The sequence below is a fragment of the Agelaius tricolor genome, unplaced genomic scaffold, assembly GCF_023055355.1.
Source record: "Agelaius tricolor isolate 1412-34295 unplaced genomic scaffold, bAgeTri1.0.p SCAF_24, whole genome shotgun sequence".
NCBI lineage: Eukaryota > Metazoa > Chordata > Aves > Passeriformes > Icteridae > Agelaius > Agelaius tricolor.
This window is the reverse complement of record NW_027269284.1, coordinates 3,214,060-3,232,038: the sequence shown is the minus strand read 5'-3', so window position 1 is coordinate 3,232,038 and position 17,979 is coordinate 3,214,060. Positions and strand designations below refer to the sequence as shown.

General features: G+C 40.6%; 1 protein-coding gene across 1 annotated transcript in view; it reads right to left on the bottom strand.

The window, feature by feature from the left end:
* The window catches only part of EIF2AK3 (eukaryotic translation initiation factor 2 alpha kinase 3), a 43,328-nt gene that overhangs the window by 8,738 nt on the left and 16,611 nt on the right, over window positions 1-17,979 (bottom strand). The window contains exons 3-13 of the mRNA XM_071447162.1: window positions 12,243-12,437; window positions 10,453-10,583; window positions 8,229-8,463; window positions 7,816-7,978; window positions 6,805-6,942; window positions 6,142-6,264; window positions 5,372-5,592; window positions 4,892-5,004; window positions 3,697-3,819; window positions 2,350-2,499; window positions 544-1,312 (exon numbers count right to left, since the gene is read on the bottom strand). Coding sequence (XP_071303263.1) covers window positions 544-1,312; window positions 2,350-2,499; window positions 3,697-3,819; window positions 4,892-5,004; window positions 5,372-5,592; window positions 6,142-6,264; window positions 6,805-6,942; window positions 7,816-7,978; window positions 8,229-8,463; window positions 10,453-10,583; window positions 12,243-12,437 — 2,361 coding nt within the window. The remainder of the gene's footprint in view (window positions 1-543; window positions 1,313-2,349; window positions 2,500-3,696; window positions 3,820-4,891; window positions 5,005-5,371; window positions 5,593-6,141; window positions 6,265-6,804; window positions 6,943-7,815; window positions 7,979-8,228; window positions 8,464-10,452; window positions 10,584-12,242; window positions 12,438-17,979) is intronic.

The following is a 17,979-nucleotide window of genomic DNA, read 5'->3' as shown; positions in this document are numbered from 1 at the left end:
TCTGCTCCAGGACAGTTTACATTTCAATCCCAGAGAAGTATTGCTTAATTTTTACCTTCTCTAACTCTCTAAGAGTTACACTGCTCCTTTTAGGCTGTACTGCTATAGAAAGAAGGAAAATACCAGAATTAGAATCACAGAATTATTTAGGTTGGAAAAGACTTTTAAGATCAAGTCCAACTGCAAGCTCCACATTGCCAATTATCTGCTTCACTTGAAATAGTAGAACAGGATCCAAAATAGCTTTGTCATAGAGCTCAGCACTGAACAACCCTGTACAAAGAACATGAATTCAAAATACCGTAGGACAAATGCCACTGATCTGTGCCAGGTACAAGAAGTCTTGCTGTAAGAAAGACTTTAATTGCAGTAACAAGTGATGAATATTTATTTCCTGGAGCACTGCACTCCAGATTATTGTACAGACATTAATTCAGCTTTTTTAACACCCATGCTGAGGTCACTGAGAGGAGTCAGCTATTTTGGCAGGCTTTGTCTGCAGTGCCACATTCCTCCCACATACAGCAACCTATGGATACAAACCTTGAGATCCCTGTGCATTAATCCTTTGCTGTGCAGAAAGTCAACAGCTTCAGCAATCTGCAGAAAGATCTGCAGACACTCTGTCCTTTCCCTCTCCTCTATGGTGCATCTTCTGCTCATCCAGTCTTTGAGGTTCTCTTTCCGGCAGAGCTGCATCTGGATGTACAGATACACCTTGGGAGAGGTGGGCTTCACTTTTTCTGCAGTGTTTTTAGAAAGGTCCAGGCTTAAACTCGTTGGTCTTGGAGGAGAAACAGAGAGGGGACTTCCTGAAGCAGATTTCTTGTTATCAGATTCCTTTGCACTTTTCCCTTTATCCTCAGAAGGACTCTCATTATGTGAAACATCAATTTTATCTTCCTTACTAGAGGCATTTCCACAGCCAGAATCCTCAAACACAATAGAGGAGGAGGTCCCTTCCTTCAGATGTACAACAGGAACAGCTGAAGGACAAATTTCCAAGGAGTGTCCCAGCTCATTACTGTTGATAGTACTGTCTTCTACATCACAGCCTGTAAGGACACTATCCTGAAGGTTTAATAGTGGATCTTCTGAGTGCTGCAAGTCCTTGTTGTCTGTGTCAGAAAATTCCAGAGGAGAAAACTGGCTTCCAGATGAATCTGACTGACCACAGGGTATCCCCACAGACCTCACCCTCTCTGATGAAGCTGCAGTAACTTCAATGTGTTCCTCTGTTGAAAATGGCTCTGTTGTGATCTTAAATGATGGGACATCCATTGGGCTGGGAGAACTGAGTGGCCAGTCAGTGCTGGAAGACAAAGAGAGATCAATACTGGAGAAATTGTAGTAGATTCCAATCATTCTACTAGAAATGCACTTCTGAAAGCCCAGATTTTGACAACTGCTACCCCTGACACCTGTCATACTGCAGGGTCATACTGCAACAAGGAGTGACTACCTAAGTGTGGGAATCACCAATAACCAGCATTTAGCATCTGTGTCTTAGCAAGGATAATGTTTTCTCATTGAGACAAAAGTGTTGATAAAGGAATATTTAACAAGCTCTACTGCCTGGATTCCTAATGTGCAATCAGGCTCATCTTCAGTTTGAAAAAATCCATCCCTTTGGAACATGCACTGCAAGGACTATTTAAAGTGCCTTGGAAGAATTACAGCTGTGAAATGTTAATTTGATGCCTGAAATATAAAGGTCGCTGTATTCTAAAAATTGTGAGGCATGTTAAATTGTTATTATGAAACCAGCCAGCAGTCTTGTATTAGGCCTCATTCTGTAAATGCCAGCATACACCCACTTTTTCCTCTCTCTTCACGTTCTCTCCTTTATCTAATTTTCCATTTTTAACCTACTTCTACCAAGCTTCACAAATCCTCAGTCTGATTATCCCTCATGTATTTCTAGTGAAATAAATTCATTGGATTCTTGGAGTACTGTATCAGGTCCATCTCACTCAAGATAATGAAGAGGAAGAAAGCAGTAGAAAGGAACAAAGAAGGCAGAGATGCCAAAGTTTGCAACTGAATCACAGCAGCAATGCTCCAACCTTCCAATCACTGCAAGGTTCAGCCACACAAGTTCAATTAAGAACCACATTATGTTTCCTAAGCTGAAAGCAGGACCTTAACACAAGAGAGGACCCACAAATCAAGAACTTTATGCAGAAGTGTGATGTATTTGTATCTGTTCAATTGAAAAGTTGGCAGGCTAAGTTAACAACCATCTCTCTCCTAGACAGTCTCTCCATCTTCCTGGATCCTCTACCAGTTTTCTAGTTCTCCTGACATACAATCTCAAATTCAATTGTTAAAAAGAGCCCCATGAGTTACCTTTCATCTTTCAGCCACTGCTCATCCATCTTTTCCTGCCATCTCTCAGGGGGAGCTTCCAGCCATGCATTGAAATACCGAACAATCCCTGGATGCTCGAGCTTAGCCAGAGCCTTGACCTCCCTCATCACCTTCTCACGAGCCAGCTCCCTGGGGTTTGGGGTGAGGGGAAAAAGAGACATGGTCACCAAAAGCAACAGCACAGCACAAACATTTCTGCAAAGGAATTGAATCAAAGCTGCCCCAGTGTACACCAGGCCAGTAGTATTGCTTTTCACATGAAAACAAAAATATGTCTTAAATTCCCCAGAGTAACTCCTTTAGCTTAGAAGTGTGCAGGAGCAGAATGTGCTCATAATGACTCAATATTTAGTCTTCCCTTTTCACATAATTACAGGCAGGAAAAACAAGAAGAAATTCATCTTCCTCTTAACTGTTCTCAAGGATAGAAAAAAAGATCTTAAACAGCAAAATTCTACAGGGATGTAGAAGACACTGACAGACAAGACAGACAGCAATACCTTAGTATTTGTTTTTTAACTGGCAATAGGTAAGGAGGTTGCATAAGGACTATTTTTGTTCTGTGGACAGGAAAGCAGGCAGCCTCCTGTCTTACTGAAGGAATTTATCTCTCTTCATAACTGGATCAGATAAAGTCTGATGGTTTTATTTAATAGCTTTGAATATTCTTGGAAAAGACGAATTTAGGCTAGCTTAAGTTTCTGAACAAAACCTTTAATCTTAAATAGTTATGCTTATTTAACACATTCAAAAAAATAGTAATTCTAGATTTCATAGCTTTACCCCCTCCCTCTTGCTGTTCTAACTTGAGATTTTCAGCAGCAGTGTCTCCCATCTCCCACTAAAAGAAGTGCTGCAAGCTCTGGGTAGGGTAATCCAGCAGCATGGCTTGACCACCTATGACTGAGAGAAAAGGTAGGGGTTGTGGGACCAGAAAATGAAACAAATGGGCAAATGGAGTCAAAAAAGGAGGTGAGGAAGAGAGAAAAGAAAGAGGAGGTGGAGTAGGAAAGGTAAGGAGAGGAAGGAGAGAAGCACATTAACAGCAATAACTGATCCTGTTAGCAAAGGCTCCATTCACCAAGGAAATCCCTGTGGAGCAGCATCCCCACAAAGGGATCTGCAATACAAGTGTTTGAGCCAAGCAGGTCAGCTCTGCTGGCAGTGCACATGCCACATTCTCTGTGCCAACACTGAGACAGCCCCCCGTTAAAAGTGTGTCATTCACCCTAATGAAATATCTGGGCAATCAGGTCAGGAGCAGATGGCTCTGGCAGGATGGGATCCCACCATTCATTCATTATTCCCAACAAATCCATTCAGTACCTGTTGGGCAATCGGATCCTCTTGATGGCATAGTTGCAGTCATCTACTTTATTTCTGGCTTCAAAAACCACTCCAAAACCTCCACGACCCAGACACTGGATTGGTTCAAAATCTGTCAGGTATCTGGGAAGAGAGGGGTGTGAGGAAGGGACAAAGGAAGGGAGGGAGGATAGAGGAGAAAAATGCATTAGTACAGATAGAAAAATAAAGTCATTTATGACCACAACTGAAGTAGTTTTGTACAGGCAAAACATGTGCAGAATTTCTTCTTTTTCCCTGCTCACCCACTGTGAGCAATTCCCTATCTATGACATGGACAGTTGCTAAATGTGTATTTATGCAGAGCCTATCACAGGCCAGCAGGATCCATTCTGCATGCACTAGACAAACTGGAGAGCTTTTTCAGAATACCAGGTTGCATGCCTACTGGATCCTGAGTATATAGCCCATGTTCCTATAGCTGAGTATTTTCTAAATCATGATTTGCCTTTAACCCTACCCCAAGTAACTGCTTCTGCAATTAGTCCTTCTAGTCCTGACATTTTTCCCTCCTCACCACAAATCAATTAATGCAAAACCAGCACAACAACCCATCCAAAACATCACTGCTCTTATATATCACTACTTTTCGTACTCTTCCTCATTTTAAACACTACAGTTCTTGCTTTCATTGAGTTACAAATGTACAGGAAATGGTCACATCTGCTCTGGAGCATAATGGCATGCCCCTATTAAGCCTTCTGTCTTAACCAACTCCTTTGTAAAACTAATAAAGGTTTTATTTCAAGTTTAGACTGTTTATTCTGCAGAGTATATAAGATGTCATCTGCTTCCATCTGCAACTGCCTTTCCCTGCCTTACACCATAAACACAGGAACAGATGGAGTAAACACTGCTTAAGACCTACAAGGATCAATCTCCCATTTTGCTTATCAGCAAGAAGTATGAGAGCAATACTTCTGATCACATGTAACCTGTTGACTCTCTGGAATTTATGAGACTAATCATAACTGCAATCTCCCACAAGTAATGGGGTCACAGAGTCCTTTGTGCCAGTTGCTGATTATCCTGGGAAGTCAGAGGACTGGGAGTTCCTAGGTAAGAACAGGTGAACACCTACTCTTTCTATCTCCAGACAGCATTAGTAGCCACACTGATTAAACACCCTGTTTATGTTGTGTTGAACAGACCTCACCTTGACACATATCCAGAGTTCTTGGCATCACTCCAGCTGTTGTCTTTAATGTCTCCACAAGTGGGCTCATACTTACAATCAGTCTGACACTGTGTTTCAGACTCCTTCCGCAGCTAACAAGGATTTCCAAAACAAGAACAAAACAAACAAACAAACAAAATCAACTCCTTGAGTGCCTGAGCCTGGTTTGTACCCTAGATATGGCATTAAATAAATATCTCCAGATACGTCAGAAGCAGTCTAATCTGCTTGCTGAAGCAGTTAAGCAAATTGTATGTGGCAGCTGGCAGCCTTCACACACAGATTAAACAATAAATTTAGGCTTTTGATTTGGTTATCTCATTAGTTATTAACTTATTAATATTACTCATTGCAGAGCCCAAACTGAAAGAAACAGCTAAAATAATTCCTTCTGTATTTGGGATTGTGAAAAAAAATTGCTCTGACTCTGAAAATTCCTCTGATTCTGCAAACACTTACTCTGCTGTAAGGGTGGGGGTGGAAGAGTTTGCGCACAATGAAGGTGGTGGCCACGATACAGAACAAAATGGTGCCAACAATCTCCTTCCACCAGTGCAGCAGCAGAACAGGATCCTTTTTGCGGATGTTCTTGTAACTCGTGTCATCAAAAAATCGAACCGTGATCTGGTTGCTGCGCTTGTTTCTCTCCCTCTTGTAGTAGGGTAAGTAATAACCATTATCTGTGTATAAAGCACACAAAGAGAACACAGATTTACCTGCAGGGACCTACAAAACAACTCTGCCTTCTCATTAAAAGGTCTCCTCAACAGACATGACATGGAGTGGTTTTAATTTCTATTATTTTAAATAGCACATAAGCAAATTCAGTTAATTAAGGATGTGGACAGCAACTAGGTCTCTCTAGCTTTACATCAGAATATCTTCCATATGGAAAACTTGTGACAACCATCCTGAGTCTCCAGCACTGTCAGTAAATTCTGGAAAAAATAATTCCCAAGATTTTTCCACTCCAAGCAACTCTCAGTGGCAACAGCAGCACACACAACAGCTCTTCAGTGGCAATTCCTGGCACTTTGCTGTGCTTTATGTGGCATTAATTGTACTTACATTGCAATCTGAAAATCTTAGTTTGAGCAATAATTTCCTAATTCATTAAATATTTTAAAAAAATACACATATTTAAGGTCTAACAAATGGTCATGTATTGAAATTCCCAGATAATAAAAGCTAGGTATCTGAAACACTTCAAAGTCTGGAACTTCACCTACCATATGGGTACTGCAGAACTGACAGTGCTCCATTGCTGTATTCCTCATGAGAATACTTGTCATTGCTGAGACACTTGTCAAACTCATCAGAGCCCACCAACACTGGAGTCCTGGAAGGGGACTCTAAGCACAGAAAAGACAAAATTCTCTGAGCTTTATTTCAAGTACAGACTGCTTATTCTGCAGAGTATATAAAATGTCAATTGTTTGTAAAATTCTGCTCTCACAATAATTTAAAGGGAACTCCAATTGCTTAATTTTACAAAATGCCTCTTGAATCAGGTAATGGGAAGTAAATTTCATAGAAGGAAACATTAAGAAAGGTACTTTAAGGTAACAGTTACTTAATTATTCTCCCCCTTGACAAGTCAATTCACTCATATTCACATCACTGCAAAAAACTTCTTCCTCTTTTTGTTGAAAATTTTGATTTAGAAGACCCAACATTTAATTACTAACAAAGACCCTGTCAAATCCATAGTAAAAGAAAACAGACATTAAATATTTGATAGAAAAAAATAAACACTTAATAAAGCACAGATATATTCCTGAAGTAGTTCACAGTTGGAAACATCAGACTAGTTTGAAACATACTGGAAACCAGAAAGATGCCCTGTCTTTTCTGAGCTAAGGTAAAAAATTCAACTCTGAATTGTTACTTACGGATTAAAGGTTTCCATTTGATTTTGGGAAGAGGAATAATTGCATTATCATTCCTGGATTCCAGAGCCTTTGGGTTGGTTGGGAATTTCTCATAAATTCTGACTGATGATTGAAGATACAACTGGCCCCTGAACATACCTAAGTAATAAACAAGGAAGTGTATTAGTATTTAGATTTGGTTCTCTTTACCCCTGGAATAAAACTGCCAAGTCAAAACACATGGTTAACAACATTTCTGAAAATACTCCTTCTTATTCTGAGAACCTGAGATACTGACTCTGATTGCTAAACTGGATGAATTCAAGTAATATCTTCCCTCTGTTCTAGGAAGGCAAGAGTTCAGAACATCTCATTTTACTGCTGGAAAGCTGGTGCTACAGGAAAATGCCAGCAATTCTTAAGAGCTGTAAGGGAGTCTGGGATTTGCAGAAGTGAGACCTCATTCAAACTTCCTACCCTTGTTAATGCTGCACAAAACAGCCATTACCAGGAAGGCTGTAACTTCTTCCAAGTGTTATTCTTTATCTGTTATTCAAACCATTAACTGAAAAGCTACAAGGTGCAAAGACTGAGAGAAAAAGGCTTAAAGCAAACCAAGTCTTAGAAAACTAAAGCACATTTACCTCCCAGAGACAGACAGCTGAGGAGGAGGATCTCCAGCCACTCTATTTCAAATTGTCACAAACAGAATCCAATGGATCCTGACAGCTGGATGAAAACTAAGCCATGTAAAATCTCATCTGAATTTTCTTCACAGTATGTTACTGTAATCAGTGTACAAATTAATGGGCAATAAGGCTGTTTTATTAGCTGCCAACCTGTCTTATAAAGTTTCAAGACTTTTAGTCATCTCCAATGTACTGAAACTACAAAGCAATGAACATTTCAGAATCAAGATGGAAAAGATTTATGGGTTTGAAATCTACCAGTACAAAAAGATTTGCTTTACTACAACCTCAACAGAGAAATTAATAATGTTTACTACAGAAAATGCTGCAGTTGGTGTCTCACCCAAATAGACACTGGATTCTGTGGCCCCTCTGGCAGCTTCCACAAGATCTTCTTCATCCTCTGGTACCTCGTTATTTGCTGTGTAACTTGTGTCATCAAACAGACTGATTGGAATTACTTTGCCATCCTTAAGCAGCCATGCAGAAGCAATTGGAGTGCAAAACTGAAGAGGAGAGAGGTAATTGGAAAATGAATGTTGTATTAATGAGCTATTAAATAAGAATAAAAAACAAAGTGCTTAAATTTCTTGTTTAAATTTTGTAACAGATGCAGCAGCTCAAAGTCAGAACTTCAGTTAAAAAATTACAAGCAGATGCGTGCTCCTTTACAAAGACAGTGCCTGAAACCAAAGATGAAAGACATCTTCAAAACATCTACTTTTGTGATATTTAATATTCTGTCTTTCCCCCTACCTGGTATTCCCATTCCAGATGTCCTCCTCGTCTGTTAAAAGCCATCACCTTCCAGTCAGCCACAGAGACCTTTATCACTGTGTCTTTCATCATAGCTTCCTGCTCATCCACCTCTGAAATAATTTTTGTTTCTTCTTTGTTCATAGTTGATTTAAAATCGCTCTCAATGTATCCTGCTCTAGTTTCAATATCTGGGACATAGCGCAGCTCAAAGTGACCAACACTGAAATTCCACCTCAAAGAGAAAGAGAAAACCTTTGTAGTAACAGCTTTTATATTCCAAGGAAGTCCCAAGTCCTCTGTGCAGAAAATTTCTAAACTGAATTACCTGAATTTGGCTCATAGTAAACTCTTAGACTGTCAAATAAATAAAACTGTACCAGGAGGGGAGTGCTAATCCAGAACACAAATCAAACAAGATTTTTTTTTTTGAGAAATGTTGTCCAACATGATGAGTGAACTGAGAAAAAAACTGGTGAAGTAGGGGCCAATGACACTAAAGGTTTAGTGTATCAAGGGGAAAACTAAAATCATTAAGTACTAGAGTCTGCCTAGTAAGAAAACATTCTGTAGCTGAAGAAAGCAGCAAGTACAAAGCTGTTAGGAAGCAGCATTCTAAAAAACCATTTTTCTCTTCACTAATTAAGTGGATTTAACTGGAAACATAAGATTTTTCTAACTGGGAAAGGGACTATGATTTTTTTTGTTCAACCCCACATACAACCTAACATAGATCCCTTGACAGGTACTTCCTGAAACCAGGACTGCTCATGTCTCATAGGTTAACACCAAAAAAAGACAAATGTATAATGAAATGTGTAAGGAGCAGTTTTCTTGCACAGCAAAAAGTCTTCAATGCTTGTAAACCTACAAAGATACAGACAGGAAAAGGATGGCATGTTTGGACAGCATGAAAGGGTAAATATTTCTTGTACAGTATATTTGGTTGCCTAAAGCTTCTTATCAGTCTGGCAACCACCAGGAACCCCAAGTGGCTCTTTAAAGAATTTACACCCTTATAGTAAGAGTTTGGCATATTTTATACACTCAGTCGATTTATTAAAGACAAAACTTTTTTTCCTCTGGATTAAAACCCCAGTTGTTTCCTACCCATTCCATGTCACCAGGAAAGCACCTCTGGTTTCTCACCACAAAGAGGAGGGTTCTGGGACACAAGACTAAATACTATGGTTTTGACATACCTCTCCTGGCTAATATCTGTCTCCAAGAAACAAAGAAACCAAGATTTATCCTCTCAGACATCTGATCTGTTACTGAGTTCTCATTAGGTTCTCTCTGATAGGCTACAAATTCACAACTTGTCACATCCTGCTGCAAACAGAAGAGGGAGCAGGGGAACAGGGAATGACTGATTCTCCACTATGTTGCTGGGCAGTTACTTGTATCTATGTACAGAACCCATCTTTTTAAGTCTGTGTTTTATGAAGTGGGTTTGGGGTTTTTTTTCCAGAAAATATGTGTCTGTAATTTTACAGAAATCTTGATGTATTAAAACTTCAATATGACAGCGTTAGAAAAATCACAGATTGAATCAGTTTCTACAGCTTAGAAAGAAAAAACCACCTACGTTATGGAATGAACAACATAAATTTAAGAATGGTTTAAAATATCAACTTAAAATGAAAACTTAAGACATTATGTATAACCTCCCTCCCCAGTGACAGTTACGATTTGTATGAAAAGAACCTTAAAGGGAGTAGATTATAAGAAGGTTTTTAAACTGTCTCCTCTTGTACAAAAGCAGCAGTTAGAACAAACATTATAGTGACATTTGCACTGTGCAGTACAGCAGTGACAAACTTTTCTGAGGTGTGTCACCCTGTTCTTCTAAAGTTTTTCTAATCCTTTTGAGGTTTACATTTTTGTAATGGAGTTTCTCACACACTTTTCATGTATATAATGATTGCTTTGCAGTCCTTTCTGGAGGAAGAGAGAATTAATGGACTGTTGGTTTGACCAGCGTGGTTGGAGAGGTGGCAATTTCATCCTCCAGTCCATGGTCACCTTTGGAATTCTATAAATATCAGAGTCGAAAAACAAACAAAGGCTCTTTTTTGCCCTAAACATCTCAGAGCACGAGTGTCGCTCATTGTGTGTCCTCCTGCGACAGAGGTGAGCAAGGACAAGGGAAGCAATGTGACCTGACTGCCATCTCTTCTGCCTCACCACCTCCACAGGACTGCAGTGAGCAGGTCAGACTCACTTCTCGTTGCCACTGCGCGGCCCCACAGCCCGGACGGTTTTCTGGGTGCGGTGCAGCAGCAGCGTCTCCTCCTGCTCGCTCTCCTCATCGTCCCAGCGGCGGCAGCCCACAGCTGAGCAGATGTACTTCACCTGAGGGACAAGGCAGGCTCACACGTCAGACTTCACAACAAATACCATCAACAGCAAGATTCAGAGCTAACAGCCCTTCCAGCCTGCTCTTGGCTGGCAGGCAATTTGGAACTCCATGCCTTCAGATGTTTGGCTGGAGGGATGTTGAAAAGCCTGGTTTAAGAGATAACAGCTTTTCAGAACAAAAACTTTCAAAGCATTCTAGAAAGTTTACAGTCTGTGGTATTTTGACTACCATTTGACTGTATTTTGCATGTACTTCTAACAAAAAGAAATCTGAGCTCTCTCTTTCTCCACTGTTTCTGTGGACATCAAAAGAACATTCCTGCAAGACCCACAGCATAATTCTGCTTTCATGTCATATTTATCTCAGCATAACTCTATCAGCTTCAAATGAAGTACTGATAGTACTTCAAGTATTATTGATTTATATAAAATACCACAAAACCTTCCCCCTTTGCCTTGTCAGTTATCAAAAGGAAAAGAAAACCTTAATAAACTCTCACAGTCACAGTTTCCAACAGTCCCAATCTCAAACAGAATTTGCATTATATGGGCAAGGCCAGAGAGATCCAACTTCCCAAACTCTTAGGAAGGAAGAGTCAGGCACTATTTCCTCTAAGAGGCAGCTTTGCTACTGTGAGCACAAGCCAGGAATCAAAACAGAAATGAAAATTTCCTCTTCTGAGCACTGGAGGAGGAGGAGGAAGAACCTTTTGGTGCAGAGAGCCCTCTGCTACCAGTGAAGAAACTAAAAAAGGAATTCATGAACTCTGGTTTGGGGTCTGTGCTCTTTATCATTAGTGATGATTCCACACCACACCAAAGGACTGTTCCACATTAAAATGTATGGTGAAAATGAAAAAAAAAAAACCCAACCAAAAAACCACCCTGATTTTGTTGAAAACAAACACTAGGAACTTTATTTTTTAAACTGAATCTATTTTTAATTAGTTTTAAAATGCAATGTTTCTGAATTATCAAATGTCTGTTCTTCACTACACCAAGTATTTACAAGCACTTTATTGACATCTGACATTTAACTTAACTTTTAAATATGACTTTAAAATATAAGGAAAACTTCTGATAGTAAGCACACTGACAACAACTAAAAGTCCTTAACTTTTGCATATGTTGAATTTTTTCTGTTCTTAGCAGTTTTGAAAATCTGAAATTAGTTTAAAAAATGGTGTCACCTAAAGCATTAATTGATATACAGTGAGCTGAACTGTAAAGTCTCCTTCAAACAGAGCCAGATGATAAAGCTGAAGTCCTCCCACAGAAAGGGGTCATCCCTCTTATCCTCTCACTATTGGTGACAAAGCTCTGTCCCTTCCCTTGTGCTGGCTCTGGTGCTCCCTGATCCCCTGCTACAGCTAACCCAGCACAAAATGAATCCAGCAAAAAGTGAACAGTGCACTGCTGGGTTAGCAAACGGTGTTCAAGGGTTAAAGCCAGCACAGGAGCAGAGCAGGAGCTCCAGGCAGGAGGAGAGTGCAGGGCCATGCCACCTGCTGCAGCCCACGAGGCTCAGGTTCTCCCCTTTTGTGCCCTGCATTTAAACTCCTGAGCTGCAGCACACTTTAAAGCTCAGCAGTTACCTGTTTGCAAGGCAGAGCTCGAAACACACAGCCACAAAACACCTTTTGAGGCTCTTACCTTCCCTGAATAGGAGCTCAGGCCATAGGTGGTCAAAGACTTTCCCCCAACCAAGACAACGTCCTCGCCAAATTTGTAGGATGACTCGAGCAGAGACTCAACCGTGAAGGGAACGGCCTCCATACTCCCCCGATCCCGATCCCACTGGAAGAGGTCCCCATCCAAGGAAGGGATAATGATCTTGTTTCCAAACACCTGAAGTAATTGAATTCAAGGTTAGCTGTTGCTTTGTTTTTTAAAGCTTTTCGAAGCCTTCTATGTTTATATTCTTATAAGGAACTTTCTTATGCACTTTATGTAAATAACTTACTGTTTTGTATTTTTTTAAAGAAGAAAAATTTGATGAACTATTGGATTGTCCAGTGTCATTGGAGAAGTAGCACTGTCATCCCTCCAACCCACTGTCACTTTTAAAAATCTATAAATATTAGAGTCAGAAATTAAACATCCTCTTTTTTACCTTAAAAAGCTGCATGTCCACATCGTTTTATTTCATGTCCTACAGAAACAGTTAGCTATGATTTAACCATTATTTTAATTATTTATGACCATAATTTAAAAGCACACAGACCACAAATGGCAACAGAAATGCTGTATAAGCAAGGCTAGTGTGTTATGCTCCTGTGTCCCAATGGTTTTGTATCTCAGAGTCCTATTGGTTTTATATCTCAGCATCCCATTTTTCAAAGTTATACTGAAGACAGAAAACTTTCAGGCATTCAAATCAAACCCATGTTTCTCTATTCTTAGTTTAAAAACAGTTCAGTGTGTGACACTTCTTCAAAACATTTGAAAGCTCGATGAGCTGACATGTTTCATCAAAAACTGCAGAAAATAAGATGTGGGTTGAAGCATTCTCCAAGAGACAGGCACTGGTTAAAGTGCAAAGTTTTGCAGATTATTTGGGATAGTTTCAAAACAGAGTCATTTTGAAAGTACAACTGAGGCTGTTTTCATGATTAATGTCTATTTCAGAATATCCAACTTTCTGTAAAGCACAGAGAGAGCAATTATCACTGAGATCAGAGCTCACATTTTCACCTTTGCCTCTCCAGACAGTTAAATCTAACTTCTCCTTGGAATTTCCTATCTTTAAGCACACCGTTCCTTTAAAAACTGCCTGGCTTTTCCCTAAACACACAAGTAAGGAAAAAAATCTTCACTGGGATACAATATTTCACCCATTACACAGAGATTTTCTAGGAGATCCTAGTTCAGAAGTATGAGTCATTGTCAGTGAGTACTGAGGGACTTATTAAGAAACTCATTATCAGCATGATGGACCATAACTAATGCTGTGGAGCCACAGTGGCTGTGCCCATCAAGAACACTGAGAAACTGTAATCCACATAATCTTAGCTTCTGAGGATATGGATTAACATGGCAGGTTTTACTGCCTTTTCAGAACCTCTGTCCATTTGGGCAATATCCTACAACATAATTACATTAAATTTGGATACTTGACACATTAGGAATTAAAGACTGCTTCTGGTACATGTGTATTAGTCACTTGGAAAAAAATATTCCTGCTCAGACTCCAAGGCACAGATGTGTATTACAAAGTGGTACAAAACATGCAGGAAGGTTTCTTCTTGTTATTATTTCTGGAGCTACTGTGAGGATCTGAAACCACATCTTCCGCATGATTCAAGTTCCATGTAACATGGAATTTTTATTCCTCTAACTGGGTCAGAGTCAAGCAAACAGCATGGAGCAAAGTTGGGATTCACCTGAACAAGGAGGGAAAGACAGATGTTGTAGATGTGTGCATGTCATGACTAGTACCTCCTCACACACTGTTCAACACACCTCATTTACAGAGAAAATTCAGGTGAGTTACCCCACACTGCTGGTATTTCAGGTCCCTAAAGGATCCAACAGCAATGCTTTCCAGCTTTGAAAAGCCTCATGATGAGAGACAATTGAAATAAAAACTCCTCTCAGGAGCACAATGTGTAATTGAAGAGATGGTAAAAATAAGCTCCTGAGATTAGCTGTGAAGCTCTTACAAAGCAAAACTAGGTGTGTTCTTTCCCTCTCAGAGATTTACCTTATGGCAATAAAGGCCAAACATCCTGGAAAAGACACTGCATGTGACATACAAATGTTGCATTATGGTCTACCATTGGGGAGGAAAAGTAAACACACAGAGCCCGATATACACACACACAGAAATAAACCAACAAAAAAGGAAATATTCCGTGAGGAGTGGGGCATGTCATTTGTAGAGATCACCTGATTGGTGGACAAATAAAGCAAACAAGGTTTATATAAACATTCATATTCAAGAACAATCTTGTAGTCTTGAGAAACAAGAGACTGAGAAGATTTGGAAAACATATTTTTAAAACCAAAATGCCAATGTCAAAATTGCAGCTGTAACCATGCTCAAAGTACCTTGTTAAAACATTCAACACAGAGGAGTAATGCCACAAAACGTTTCTGTAATACATTCTTTCAGAAGCCCATAATAATTCTGATGACAACTTTTAGCCTGTGCAGCTGTTACTTTGCATTAACAAATCCTCTGAATGGATCTGCACATGATCCATACACATGCAAGTAGTCTGAAAGCCCAGCCAGCATGAAATACTCTGCTCCAGGGGCTGGAGACCATGCCATGGTTTGTGAAGAATGGAGACAGTGCTGTAAACTGCCCAGGGATTGCTGCTGAGCAAGGAAGACTGTCTGTGGGCAGCTGCAAGCCCTGGGGACAGTGTGACCCATGTCACCTTAAGTGCCTGCCCTGTCCCAAAGCTCTCACTCCAGGGCCTGAGTAGGAAATTTTCCCCCAGCAAACAACACACACACATTGGCCATTTCTAGGAACCACACCCAAACCTCCAAGATGCATGAAGCTGACTCAGCAGCACACACCTGTATACTCCCAAAATATGGACCAAATCAGGTTATGGCTTTGACAATTCCCTGACAGTGGCTCTCTGCCTGCTCAAGTGTTGAAAGCTCAGTCCCCATAAGCTGCAGAGGGCAGCTGACACCGTTGGGCAGCTCTGCTGATCACCTGTCCGTGCTCCCAACCTTGAGGGCATCCACAGGAGCAGCACGTCCTGGGTGACACTGGGAGGGAAAAGCTGAGAAAATCACAGCTGCTGTCCATGAACACATGAGCAAAGGGAGCAGGGGCAGCAGGAAGAGCTGCTGCAGTGAAGGACAGGGCTAGAGTAGCAGTGGATAAGGTTAATCTGACCCTAAGTGCAAGTGAGACATTTGGGTCACTTACCATCACAAATGAGCTATTTCACTACAGAAACAGAACAGGGGGGAAAAATCACCTTCTTTTAAGATGACTTTATTTATAAATGGATTACATGACACAGTGCTGACAAGAGGTAGCACCTGATTACAAAGAAAGTCTTCTTTTAACAAAATAGCTTTATTTGAAGAATGGGACAGGTATGCAAATGTGCCACTTGCAGGTGCCCACATACATGTGTAACAAAAGGCATTTGTCACCACTTGCGGTGACATCCGTTTTCAAAAGAGCAGTTCAGCCAGAGGCTTCGGAAGGACATTAATAACAACAACTATCTGAATTATGCAGCTCATTCTCTAGTACATGAGAAGCAGAAAAGGGACTTTCCTTGAAAGTACTAGCAACTAGCATCGGCATGCAGCTCAGGTAAAGGAATGACATCACCCTGTATCTCAAAAGCATTACCTCATCTCCTAATCCAAGGAGTGAGTCACCCAGGCAGTCAGCTGCAAATCTCTTGGCACAGAAAATGTAGGTTACCACGATGCACTTACACATTCCTCTGATCTGTCAATGTAAATAGCTATTTGTTCAGCTTCACTGGTCAGCAATATGGCACATAATTGTTAAGTGGCTCGTCTTTCAGAAGTAACACTTAAAAAAAAGCCCCCACATTAAGTACGGAGCTCTAAGCGAGCCGCTGCTCTTTTGCTCATTAAGAGTTTGCAGCCCAAGTTCTCCATTGGCTCTGCGCGGGGCTCTGCAGCCCTATCAGCGGCGCGGGCTGCGCAATCTCCAGGCCGACGGGTGAGGTAATGCAGTTTCTAAAAAGCCTCCACAAAAAAGCAAAAAGCCATAACGATCCGGAGTGGCACACGCTTCCAGGGAATTTGCTGTCTAGACTCTTTACTGGAAAGGAGGGCACCGTACGCCAGGTGCCACGGCAGGTTGGTCGGTGCAGGGAGCCGCTGATTTACAGCGGCGCAGGGAAGAGAGAAAGAAAGAAAAGGAAAAATTGTGTAAACAGAGATCAAAACAAGCTGAAGTACTAAAGCTTCCAGGAGCTGTTTAACAGCAAGCGTGACATTCTACCCCCTTCCTAACGCTCTTTATCGTCTGAAACAAAAATCAAGCCTGCTCACGTGCAGACGCATCTGAGCCAAGTCTGGTGCCAAAGCAGTCAATATTATTGTTTACAGATGGGCTGGACTATCTACTGACTCCAAGGAAATAACCACGCACAAGTGAAATATTCTCCTTAAAATAGGATTTGATGTCTTTATGTTTTTCTAACACTTCTGCTTGTAGTTTTCAAATCTTACTGTTACTATAAGCTGCAAGAGCTTCATTCCAATTACTAATTAACTAAGATCAACCTACATGATCTTAAGTGATAAAGGTACCAGTTTTTCCCCCGTCTATGATTATCCCTACAATAGGATCACAGTAACAAACAGGATCAAAGCCAACATCAAGCATGGTCTTAAGAAAGCTACTTCTCACTGAGAACTATGTCTTTTAAGCCTCTTTAAAATTAATCTAGGCAACATATTAAAAGTCACATATGGCAGCTTTATTCTGAAGGGTAGAAACAAGAGTCTGCACAAAGAAATCTGGGAAAGTGAAAGCAAGCTGGTATGCTCCACATTAAAAAAACAAACAAATTAAAACCACAAACCCATAGACAGTAACATAGGTATTCTTACTAACTGTTTACAGATTATTCAGGTGATATAGATATATATTGAGATATACATACACACACACAATTTTTGAGTTTTCCCTAGTTTGGGCTGGTCTAGAACTGATTTATTGTCTGCTCTTTATTTGCTATGCATGCAGGAAGGTTATCTGCACAGAGACATGGGCTTATAACTTCCAATAGAAGAGGTTATTTCTTCTCTTCACCTCAGATTTCAGGATGCTGATTCATCTGTTTTGCCTCCAGCAACCTGCAGAAATCCTGGAGCACAGGGCACTACAATGATGACAGTGTACTCTTACTAGCAGGCAAACCCTAATCAAACAGCAGCACACTGGGATGAAGGGGCCAGCCAGAGTCTTCCAGGTTCTGCAAGGTCCACAACATTCCCACTTCCTTAAGAGAACAAAGACCCAGACACAAGCACAATCTTTTGAGAAGATTCCACTGCCTAAAGCACTGGTAAGAGAGCAAAGTATTCTTCAAAACATTGACTGTTCAACCAGCCAGGAAAAAGAAAACTGACTGCGAAAGGAAGTCCATGATTTAGATCAGTAAAACAACCTAAGACGTGTTCAAGGGCAATGAGGAAACTGAGGCAGGAAATACCAACAGGTTGTGGCTTGTCTGGAGAATTTTTCCTTCTTGTGATACCATTACTTCTGATCTCAGCACTACACTTGTTTATGAAGTGCATGCCTGTCCTGACCACCTCCTGTGCCTGTTAAGCACTGAACATGCCCAAACCATCTCTGAGCTCAGGACTGTGAGAAAGGCTGCACCTGGACATCAGATAATCAGTATTTTATTGAGCTGTTTAC